This window comes from Drosophila ananassae, chromosome 3L (genome assembly GCF_017639315.1).
Source record: "Drosophila ananassae strain 14024-0371.13 chromosome 3L, ASM1763931v2, whole genome shotgun sequence".
Lineage (NCBI taxonomy): Eukaryota > Metazoa > Arthropoda > Insecta > Diptera > Drosophilidae > Drosophila > Drosophila ananassae.
In genome coordinates, this window is record NC_057929.1 from 2,062,014 (window position 1) to 2,073,520 (window position 11,507).

The following is an 11,507-nucleotide window of genomic DNA, read 5'->3' on the forward strand; positions in this document are numbered from 1 at the left end:
AATTTCCGCTGGATGGCAACCCTGAACATCTGTTCTCCATTTCTTTGTTTCATTTATTATTTTGTGACTCAGGCCGTACAAAATCAGTGATAAAACCTTCAGTATTGAAATAAAATTTAGTCATTTTCTGGAAACTTAGCTGCCAACATGTCTTTTGTAACTGATGAGGAGTGGGCCGAGTATAAGGTTTGCGAATTAAGATAATTCTGTTTGCATTTTGCCCTAAGACGCAATTTTGTTTGCAGGCGAAGTTCAACAAGTCTTATGAGGCTGAGGAGGACATTAATCGCCGTGGATTATACGAAAAAGCTAAAGCCAAAATCGAGGAACACAATCGTAGATTCGAAAAAGGAGAAGTGACATTTAAAATGGGAATCAACCATTTGGCTGATCTCACCCCTGAGGAATTCGGTCAACGCTGTGGAAAATAAGCAATCTCATCCAGAGAATCTCTATGTATTTTTTAAAGTCAAACTAATCTCTCTTATTTTAATTATAAATATGCATTTAAAAACATTATTTTTTGTACCCACCCACAAAAATAAACAATAAATCAGCTGATTGGGATAAGAAAGTGATTGTAGTCTTTGTTTAATCTGGGCACACCTTCAAGGTAAACAGTTCAGGTTCAGTGAACCGTTTTCCAGTTCCATTAACCCTCAATATACAAGGATCGTTTATTCCCATTTGCCAATTCTCTTTTTTTACTTTTTCATTATTTTTTCCATACAGAAATGTCTTGAAAGCAGTATGGTTGTGCAGTTTTTTATACGCACTTGGGTGTGCTTTTTTGATAACTATTTAAAAAAGAAATTGTATGGTGATATGAATTGTTTACACTAAAAATAAAGTCTGAAATAGTTTAGTTTATTTTTTATACCTTATAGTTGAAAATTTCGGTTTTTCAAATAAAATCTTAGCTTTTTTGTCCCACCTGATCTGGTGAACTAGTTCTGGTTTCTTTTACACACCGCTCCGCTCATGAGCTGAACCGCAGACCGACGAGCGGCCGTTCACAGACAACATTTGAAAAATTGTAAACTTTTCCTTTCGATCACATAGACACCGACACAAATAGTTATTGTTTTATACACTCACCCCTTTTATAAATATACGCGTAACAAAAATCCTCATCATTTCTTGCAGAAACCGCAGCAGAAACACCGCCAACCCTAGCCGTCAGTCACAATGTCCGGAATCATGCGTGTGCCATCGATTTTGGCCAAAAATGCAGTCGCCTCCATGGTAGGTACAGCCGGGAAAAACATTGCCTCCACATCATGTCCTCTAATCGTTCGATTGGTGATTATACAACCGGCAGAGGAGCAGCTAGTTTGAACTTATTTGGGAAAAACAAAATACCCCAGAAATTGGCCAAAACAGACGCCTGCACTCGTGTTATGTAATTGGCTCAGGCCGTGTTGGCCAGGTGACTTTTGATGGCTCCTATTTGACGTGTGCCTGGCGAGAGAGTTAATAACACCGTAATGCCTTGCTCCTGTGCTTTTAGAGAATTGGAGGCAAAAAAAAAAGTTGGTGCGCCTGCGACAGAAGAGGTTATGTTATGTGCTGATGCCTCGTCCCCGCTCCCGCCCCCGCTGTCAATCCACCCGCGGTGGATTCGTGCCACTCGATGTGCGTGCCACAAATTCAAGATCATTAATTGCAATTGCATTTAAGTGGAGGGCGGCTTTTGAGCCCAGAGACACGCCTTGATAAGCGCAACAAGTTCCGCTCAAGCGGTGGAGCACTTTGGAGGCACTGGCCGCGCCAGGGAGAGAGAGAGACACGGTGGGGAGAGGCAGATAGGGAGGCACGTCGGCCAGCTAACAACTAACAGCTGATTATACAATTGAGCTGACCACTCCCCCTTCCTTTGCCCCTTTTGTTTGAGAGAGAGTCTACAATTATTTAATTTGTTTATTACATAAGGAGTCTTATCTCTTGATGGAGAAGCTTCTGCAAGTCGCTCTTGTCTAGCGCTTGTCTTCTGGTCTTCTTCTCAGTGTCTACGTCATCTGTTCTCCTCTCTCTTTTAGTTGTTCTAACTAAGCTCTTGGGTTAACTAAGGGGGATGACTAAATGGTATTGTGTTTAGTTCCCTTTGGCATTTGCTGATAAGATAAGCGCCATGAGCTTCTCCAGATAGCTTAAATAGCAGGAGAATTAATAACCAAATATGTCATCTTTATCCTTCATTTGTAAATTACATAAAACACTTATTCTTCTCCAATATTCTCTTTATAAATTATCACTATCTTTTGTGGCTAAAAACGTCTTAAAAACCCGCCTTCCCAGCCAGCTTTACGTAATTTTTGTCACAAATACTTGCGAATTATGGCGGCATGACAAACAAAATCAACTATTTTGATGACTTTATTGGCAAGCCAGGCTCTCTAGTGACTATATACTATATATATTAGTCACTAAATTGTCCACACAGAGCGACCTATCTCGATTAAAACCCAGCAACGGGTGGGCCATTAAGATAATCACATCTAACTACTACTAATTTCTATTTACCTTCTATTTCTCTCACAGCAACGCGCTGCTGGCATCGGAGCGCAGCGCAGCTACCACATCACACATGGCCGTCAGCAGGCTACGGCCGCCAATCCCGACAAGATTTCGAAACAGTACCCCGTGGTGGACCATGCGTATGATGCCATTGTTGTAGGTGCTGGTGGAGCTGGACTGAGGGCTGCCTTCGGCCTGGTGGCCGAGGGATTCCGAACGGCGGTGATCACCAAGCTGTTTCCCACCAGATCGCACACTATCGCCGCCCAGGGCGGCATCAATGCTGCGCTGGGAAACATGGAGGAGGATGACTGGAAGTGGCATATGTACGACACGGTTAAGGGATCTGACTGGTTGGGCGATCAGGACGCTATACACTACATGACACGGGAGGCGCCCAAGGCTGTCATCGAACTGGAGAACTACGGCATGCCCTTCTCCCGCACCCAGGACGGCAAGATATACCAGCGTGCGTTCGGCGGCCAGAGCTTGAAGTTCGGCAAGGGCGGCCAGGCCCATCGATGCTGTGCGGTGGCCGATCGTACCGGTCACTCCCTGCTGCACACCCTCTACGGTCAGTCCCTCAGCTACGACTGCAACTACTTTGTGGAGTACTTCGCCCTGGATCTGATCTTCGAGGAGGGCGAGTGCCGCGGTGTGCTGGCTCTTAATCTGGAGGATGGTTCGCTCCACCGATTCCGTGCCAAGAACACTGTCGTTGCCACTGGTGGTTACGGACGTGCCTTCTTCTCGTGCACCTCGGCGCATACCTGTACTGGCGACGGTACCGCCATGGTGGCCCGCCAGGGATTGCCCTCCCAGGATCTGGAGTTCGTTCAGTTCCATCCCACTGGAATCTACGGTGCCGGATGTCTCATCACTGAGGGCTGCCGTGGAGAGGGTGGCTACCTCATCAACGGTAATGGCGAGCGCTTCATGGAGCGCTATGCCCCGGTGGCTAAGGATCTTGCCTCCCGTGACGTCGTCTCCCGTTCCATGACCATTGAGATCATGGAGGGACGTGGCGTTGGACCCGAGAAGGATCACGTGTTCTTGCAGTTGCACCATCTGCCTCCCAAGCAGCTGGCCGAGCGTCTGCCTGGAATCTCCGAGACTGCGATGATCTTTGCCGGCGTGGACGTGACCCGCGAGCCTATTCCTGTCCTGCCAACCGTGCACTACAACATGGGTGGTATTCCGACCAACTATCGCGGCCAGGTCATCACCATCGACAAGGACGGCAAGGATGTGATCGTGCCGGGACTGTATGCTGCTGGTGAGTCCGCTTCCAGCTCGGTGCATGGTGCCAATCGTTTGGGAGCCAACTCTCTGCTGGATCTGGTGGTGTTCGGACGTGCTTGCGCCAAGACCATTGCCGAGGAGAACAAACCGGGCGTTCCGGCGCCCACGCTCAAGGACAACGCCGGCGAGGCCTCTGTGGCCAACTTGGACAAGCTGCGCAACGCCAATGGCTCCATCACCACCGCCGATCTGCGCCTGAAGATGCAGAAGACCATGCAGCATCATGCTGCTGTGTTCCGCGACGGTCCCATCCTGAAGGACGGTGTCAACAAGATGCAGGAAATCTACAAGCAATTCAAGGACATCAAGGTCGTGGACAAGTCGCCTATCTGGAACTCGGATCTGGTGGAAACTCTGGAGCTGCAGAACTTGCTGGCCAATGCCCAAATGACTATTGTGGCTGCTGAGGCGCGTAAGGAGTCGCGTGGTGCTCACGCCCGTGAGGACTTCAAGACACGCGAGGACGAATATGTAAGTTGGGAAAATATTTAACTTTAAACTATTATTAAATTATAAAATTCCCATTACAGGATTACAGCAAACCAATTGAGGGCCAGACACAGAAACCCATGGACCAGCATTGGCGCAAGCACACACTATCCTGGGTCTGCAACGACAACGGCGACATCTCGTTGGACTATAGACCTGTCATCGACTCCACGTTGGACAAGGAGGTTACAACGGTGCCGCCGGCAATCCGCTCCTATTAAGACTAGACCTGGATATGCAGAACATCCGCATTCATTCAAATACAGAGTCCACCACTACAAATCACACTCACGGATGTCTACTTAATTGATTTTTAGGGACACCTAACACCCCAAACCCACAACCAGTCAAATTTTTCATCTCGCCACTGGTGCAGCAAGATCAGTTCCTGGCGCAAATATTTAAACCAGCTATTAACATCCTATATACATATATACTTTATATATCCTATTCAGCTGTTTCTATTTATTTTACTTTTTGTATGCTGCCCTCCACTTGGCTACTACTTATCGGTTGTCCATTAATTACACTTAAATAAGCGAAAAATGTGTGTGAGCGTTGAGGCGATTTGTCTGTTTGACGATGGAGTCTGTTAACAAGTAAACGAAAACAAATCCAACAATTTTCTAGTATTTGTTAAACTTATTAAATTATTAAAAACGAAAAAACATGTAAAAAAAAAACAATAAAAAATAACAAAAGTCGAAAACATTTGCTTGTAGAGTAAATAAAACTGAAGAAGATTGCATAAAAAATAGTTGATTCCTCTTGTTAGCCGCGGAATACATGGATCTGGTTGGGTTTCACCTTCAGCTCGGTTAGGATGTCCTCTGCAGCTGTGTTAAAGCTACTTGGTCCACATATCGCCACATAAGTACATCGGTCGGGCTGCTTCTCCTGGAACAGGGGAGCCAAGAGCTCGGTGGTAATTCGTTGCGGTTGGTCTTCGGCCTGGGAGAGAAAGTGGGTGCAGCTGAATCGCTCGTCCTGGGAATGGAGCTCTTCAAGTTTCTCTTTCAACCAAATGTCCTCCTTGGTTTTGTTGAAATAGAACAACAGCAGGCTTTCTCTAGAAGATCATTACTCGTTTAGTTAAAAATTCATTAAAATTTTAACAAAAACTCACATGCGATTCGTATTCCGTTTTAGAATTGGCTGAAGGAGGCTTAGGATGGGCGTTAACCCACTCCCAGCTGCCAAGAGTAGAATGTTTCGATGGCCAGTTAATTCGGACAGCAGGAAGCCACCACGGGGAGGAGTGAGCTGGACACGGGAGCCCACTGACAGCTGGTGCAGGTGACTGGACATGGGACCATTCGGGTATCGTTTGACTAAAAAGTGCAAGCCTTCAGGCGGGTTTGCTTCCAGGCCAAGAAGCGAACTTTCCACCGGTGTATAGCTTCTTTGTACTACTCCTCCATCTAAAGGGGCCTCCAGAGATACATGGTATCCCACTGGAGGGACCATCAGCACCTCCCGCTGATTGCTTTGAAGGCTTAGTTCGAAGGAATCGTCGTTGAATTCTTTAGTCCGAGTGACTTCATATTCATAGGATTCTTCCTCGAGAGTTGGGGAATCCAGCTTACTGGATGTGTGACTGCCATAGTTGGTCCATGGAGCTGACTCTTCCTTCCCCAAAACTATCTCTATTTTGCCCGTTTCCGCGCCAATTTTCACGGTTTTAGGAAGCCACTCCACCTTGTCTTTCAGCTGAAAGTCAAAAACATGCCATTTATGCTCCACCAGGACTCGAACCACCAGCTCTTTGGTGTTTCTTCTCCTCAGCAACAATCCTGGATTGGCGAAACTCCTTGTGTAGAAGATTAGGGTTAGCTCGCTACTCTTCTGAATCCAATCGAAGCGGGGAACAATCTCTGCAGGTTTTGAGATTGGAGCTGGCAAAGGAAAATCGGCAGTATCCTTGGAGACTTTCACGGGATTCTCCTTCAGTGGCCCTATGTAGCATTTTCCCAGCAGCTGTGGATAGTTGACCCAGGCGTGCACTTCGTCGAATAGCTTGGTGGCATCCCGACCAACACCACGCATAAGCTCATCCACGCCACCAGGATGAAAGTCCATGTACCGGGTGACATTGAACACCCGACCGCGAATAGCCATCCAGCCATCGGTGACCTTGTTGTGGAGCGCCAACTCGTTCTTAGTTACGGGTACAACACGTCCACCGGTGCCAGAGAGATCGGCTCCCGAATTGCACAACCGAATCCAGTTCATTAGCGAGTAGCCCGGCTTCAGGGCGCACTTGTTGCGGGGATTTCCGGTGGCGGATCCAGATGCAGAGGAGGAGGCGCTTGAATTTAGCTTCTGTTGCGCTGTCTGAGGTAACTGGAGTCCGCCAGAGGAGGCGAGTGCTTTTACCTGCGGCGGTCGCAGTGGTGCATTGCTAGTTGGTGGCTTTAGTGATGAATCGGACATGGCGGGATATATATTTTTACTAAACCATCAATATAAACAAAACGAAAAGAGGTTCCAAGAATCAGCTGTTTTAAATATGAACTGGTTCCATAATCCAACTAGTTCAAAATACCAAAACAAGTTGGCGGTAAAAAGAAATAGGTATTTAAATTTTAAAAGTGGTTTATTTTTGGTATTAGAATTTACCGTCGAAATGTAGGGAAGAAAAATTAGAAAATATATTGGTGATAATCCGCCAGCCATTGGACAACTGCCGTGAAACTGGGCATCGAATCGTAAAATGCTTGCGCCTCTGCATCTCCGGTAGCATTCATGAACTGCCGTCCAATTCCTACAATTGTCGAGGGCATCTCGAAATCGTAATCAGGTTTCTGGAATCAAAAAATGATTAAAATATAAACAACTTAGGAATATACAATATTTTCTTACCGTTAACTCAATTATGATGTCAATGAATTCTTTCTTTAATCCGTATGAGTAGAAAACGATGTACGGCGGAGTGACGGCCCTGAAGCTGTCCAACAGTGACCACTTGGTAATGGTCACATCTGTCAGGGGCTGAATGACCAGAGTGGAATGATCGGTAAAGTTGCATCTCATCACTAGCTGCAGGGTTTTGCCATCATCCAAAATGGTTCGGTTTAAAAGCGTCAGCGGAGGAGTGGGAATCGGGGTTTGTATCGGGGTTTTTCGTTCGATCCAAGTCAGGTTCTGGTACGCTTTCAAGTAGCGCCAATCAGGAATCGGCTGTGCGCAGACGGGCCATGCGTTGCAGTCGGCGGTCAAACTTCTCATATTGCTGAGATCCACGCCGGCTTCTGTGAGAGGACTACTGCCACGGCGATCCTGCAAGCTGATCAGGTATCCGGACTCGTTCCTGCTGACTGTGCCATCGAACTCGTAGAGCACACGGTTCACTTGCTGTATAAGATGGACAGTCAGTCAGTTGCCTGTTACAACAATGGATATAATTTTTATTTACTTACCAAAGAAGCAAGACGTTGCACATTAGTCTTGGGTCGGTAGGGGAAGCCAATCTCCGTGGAACTGGCCACGTAAATAGTAGCAGCACTGACGGCCACCAAAGCCACCAAAATAATACCAGAGCGACGAGACATATTGATAAGAAGAATCTGTAAATATTAAATAAAATGTTAAAGGAACTGGATAAAAATGTAGCAACTAATCTTACCAAGAAACCCATGGATAGAACAGTACCCAGAGCAGCCAAGGCCGAAATAAAAAGATCGGGGTTGGTGTTCCTAAAAAATTCAAATAAGTTAAACTAAAATATCTCTCTAAAAAAAGGTAGATATTGAACTTACTGTCCAAAGCGTCCCATCATTGGTGTGAGGATAACAATCAAAACATAGAAGATGTAGCTGTTGTACATGAAAGGAATCACTTGGAAGACCTTCAGGACAAAGGTCCACGACCAGCCGCGATCATGCAAAGTGCTCAGCAGGTTGAGGGCCAAGGGAATGGCGTAGAAGATCAGTGTCCAGGTGAAGACATAGGTGGTTCGGAGTCCATAATAGTTGAGGGCTACACACAGGAGTGACAGGACAACGGCGTGACCATGGAGAGCCATTTGGAGTTGTTGGACGTAAGTGAGGTTCTCCTGTTAAATACACACTTAGATCTTGAGATATTCTCCTTCTTTTGACCAGGATACTTACATTCTTTTGCAGCTTGAGGTAAATGCAGCTGGGCAAGGCCAATCCCACAAGGGAGGGGCAGACATAGAGACCCAGGGATAGGATCGGAGTGCTGTAGTACGAGAGAGTGAGTCCGTACTTGTCGAAAACGTAAGCCACAACTATGGGAAGACCCACGCCAAGGACGAAGGCAATCACCTGCACCACAAGGATCAGGACGAACCAAGTGATCACGTGTTCGGAGGTGACTTTGGCCACTGATGCAATCCGCAGCAGGGATAGATACACCAGAACAATGGTCACAGCAGCCACAGCGTAGTTAAGTTTTACGGCCACGGTGTTCGTGTAGGAGATCATGAACAGACCCAAGAAGTCAAAGAATACAGCGGTTCCAGTCTCCTTTAAAGGCAAGATGGTTAAAACTTCCTTTCTAAAATTGTTCAAATTAATGTAATACTTACAGTAGTTTCCGTCCAATCCTCAGTGGCCAGACCAACAATTAAAGACAACGCATTGTCACCAGTATTTTGAATAGAACCCAGGGGAATAATGTCATATCGATCGTACTTTGTGTGGTATACAAAGCCATTAATGCACTGTCCAATATCATAACCTGGTTAACATAATAAAAATATTTGTAAGAAAATCTCGAAATATTAAATATTAATTATCTTACCAACTAGAGTGTTTTTGACGGTGGTGTAAATGGACCAATCCGTATCTGAGGGCACTATGCCTGACTTGTAAATTTCCTCGGCGATGGCAGTGGCGAACGGATGGCGGACGTATTTCTTGTACAACTGGATATTATATATTTTATATATTATTATATATTATATATATTTAATAGGTTGACTCACCTTAGCAAGCCTTGGATCTTTTGATTGAAAAAGAATTTCTTTACTACCACTACCGGCAGCATCCATATTTACAAGGACCCTAACAAAATATAAAATTAATATTATGTATAATACATAGTTTAAATAGAAATTCTAGATCTTACGTGCAATTTTCCGCCCACGGGTGTTGGGTGATAAAGCCATGAGATCCCAGCAGCGTATTCTCCTCGGCTCCGTTGAACACAAAGACAATTGTGGTCTTTAGTTTGAAATCTTGGGTTGTAATTAATCGCAATACCTCCATTCCGATCACGACCATGAATCCGGCATCGCCAGCCGAAGGACTTGTGGGTTTTGAATCCGAGTGGGTGTTGAATAGAATCCACTTGTCGTTTGTGTTTCCCGTGGGAGTTACCTTCACCACGATATTCTGAACGTTCTCGTACAAATGTAGCTGGGTGTTGCGAATAAACGTACCGCTGACAGTTTGGGCGCTTATCTCCATGGTGACAATTTCGTCATTCACGTTTCCCAAAATAGTTTCCAATCGGTTTAGAATAAAATTATGGGTTTTGATTTCATTGTTATCACTGCTTAGCACCTTAGTGCCAATTGAGGCAAATACTCTGAGGTCCTCCTGAGCCCGTTCGGCGATGAAAGCCTTATTTCCTGGGCCGGCATCCTCGAGGGTCTTGCCCTCTGGTAAATGGTAGAAGAGGGGTATTACCACGCCCAGGAAGAGCATGATCCAGAACACGACATAACCACCAGCCACAAACCAAGGTAGCCTTGGAATAAGCTTGGTGATCCCTAGCTTCTTCTTAACATGAGCAGATTCCAGCGAATCGGCAGTTATCTAAAAGTCAGATAAAGTCAAATTATTAATTTTATTATTAACCTCTTTGTTGTTTCTCTGCTAAAATCCTTACAAGTTGCTCCTTGTCAGTCATGGTCCTGATCAGTGACTATAGCACAGTTCGAGACCTCTACAATTTGTGGACTGATCGGCGTTGAGTTGCTATAGCTTTTATATACCCAAAAATTGGCGAATCTCAATAAACTTTTAGTGAATCAATTAAAATGTGATTATTGGGCGTGCGTTTAGCAATTTAGATAATGATTTATTGGCCAATATGATCCATAAACATAACAAGGTGTGCTAAAGTATAGAAACTAAGTAGCTTTCAGAACGACACGTGTCAACTAGAACCGTCTGAGGACTTTAGCTTGAAATGTTTATAAAGTTTCTAGACAGTTCTTGAGAGAAGAAAATATGATATATAGCCTATGGAGGCTCAAGATTAGCCTTTTAATTTAAAAGAAAACATCCTGGGTAAGTACTTTGAATCCTTTGTGATATCACTCTTATATTATCTCAACTCATCAAAAAATTATAAAAGTAAAACTGATCAACTCTGGCGGCAAAATTTCGTTTATTACACTTTAACATAATCGATCTTATTCTCGAGAGTTTGATTTCTCATCGACTTTCATTGGCGATAGAAAATCTTTATGATTCCAGACCCACCGCAACTTAATGATTGTTACCAATGATATTGCGATAACGAATATTCCCCAAATCATTTCGATTATACAAATATACGTGTGTATATTTTATAGACTTCAATAATACAAGGTGCACTGATGCAGCGTCCTTCATACATATATTATCTTGAAATATACATAAAAGAAAAACCCCTTGATATCATGATAATTAATAATTAATCGGCTTGTTTCTAACGTACAGACTTTTGCATAATTTAGATTACGCACTTTTGTACAAGTAATGCCATAAAAGCGAAGGTGGTTTCAAGACTAATAGGTATTCTGTCTTCAAAAAGCATTAGTTTTTTGGATAAGTAAACTCCACCCTCGTTTATTTGAACTTTATAGTGTCAAGTAGTCTCATATCTTTGGCGATAAGAGACGATTTTTATGATCCAGACCCACCACAACTTTTCGATTTTAAAAAGCTATTAACTCGGTTCTGATTAGTCAGTATGTGAAAGACCTCTCCCAACTTTTCATCAAACTAACAAGCATTTTACAATATAATTTTAAAGACTGTAAAGCGAGGGTTAATTTAATTAAAAATAAATTAAAGTGGATTATTAAGCCATGTCAAAGTCATAGAAACAAACGCCAGATAGTACCCTATCTTTGACAATTTCAGAATTTTATAAAACCCAATTAAAAATCAATTAAAAATGGTGCGATGGGGGTAATTCAAATGCTTAAGTCTTAAGCTATGCAAAGTTCATGATGAAGT

At 44.2% G+C, this 11,507-nt stretch overlaps 4 protein-coding genes and 1 long non-coding RNA gene across 5 annotated transcripts; 2 read left to right on the top strand and 3 right to left on the bottom strand.

Moving 5' to 3' along the window:
- Positions 1 to 46: 46 nt before the first annotated feature.
- On the top strand, positions 47 to 578 carry LOC6495459 (protein CTLA-2-beta). Its single transcript, XM_001958852.4, has 2 exons — positions 47 to 186; positions 246 to 578. The coding sequence occupies exons 1-2, from the start codon at positions 148 to 150 to the stop codon at positions 429 to 431; spliced, it is 225 nt and encodes a 74-aa protein (XP_001958888.1). The 5' UTR covers positions 47 to 147; the 3' UTR covers positions 432 to 578.
- A 163-nt stretch (positions 579 to 741) lies between these two features.
- Positions 742 to 927, bottom strand: LOC123257275. The gene is made up of 2 exons (XR_006507300.1): positions 881 to 927; positions 742 to 797 (listed from the first exon to the last, which is right to left on the bottom strand). It is a non-coding gene; the product is annotated as an uncharacterized LOC123257275 (long non-coding RNA).
- Positions 928 to 955: 28 nt separating this feature from the next.
- LOC6495460 (succinate dehydrogenase [ubiquinone] flavoprotein subunit, mitochondrial) lies at positions 956 to 5,063 on the top strand. Its single transcript, XM_014907832.3, has 4 exons — positions 956 to 1,036; positions 1,147 to 1,245; positions 2,542 to 4,290; positions 4,350 to 5,063. The coding sequence occupies exons 2-4, from the start codon at positions 1,189 to 1,191 to the stop codon at positions 4,527 to 4,529; spliced, it is 1,986 nt and encodes a 661-aa protein (XP_014763318.1). The 5' UTR covers positions 956 to 1,036; positions 1,147 to 1,188; the 3' UTR covers positions 4,530 to 5,063.
- LOC6495190 (cytochrome b5 reductase 4) lies at positions 4,765 to 6,810 on the bottom strand. The gene is made up of 2 exons (XM_001958854.4): positions 5,435 to 6,810; positions 4,765 to 5,377 (listed from the first exon to the last, which is right to left on the bottom strand). The coding sequence occupies exons 1-2, from the start codon at positions 6,739 to 6,741 to the stop codon at positions 5,080 to 5,082; spliced, it is 1,605 nt and encodes a 534-aa protein (XP_001958890.1). The 5' UTR covers positions 6,742 to 6,810; the 3' UTR covers positions 4,765 to 5,079.
- Positions 6,811 to 6,885: 75 nt separating this feature from the next.
- On the bottom strand, positions 6,886 to 10,250 carry LOC6495189 (endoplasmic reticulum metallopeptidase 1). The gene is made up of 11 exons (XM_001958855.3): positions 10,168 to 10,250; positions 9,403 to 10,094; positions 9,260 to 9,338; positions 9,076 to 9,199; positions 8,861 to 9,012; positions 8,421 to 8,798; positions 8,067 to 8,362; positions 7,934 to 8,003; positions 7,728 to 7,874; positions 7,171 to 7,662; positions 6,886 to 7,112 (listed from the first exon to the last, which is right to left on the bottom strand). Exons 1-11 carry the CDS (start codon positions 10,186 to 10,188, stop codon positions 6,951 to 6,953), a joined length of 2,613 nt encoding a protein of 870 aa, XP_001958891.1. The 5' UTR covers positions 10,189 to 10,250; the 3' UTR covers positions 6,886 to 6,950.
- Between the last annotated feature and the right edge of the window lie 1,257 nt (positions 10,251 to 11,507).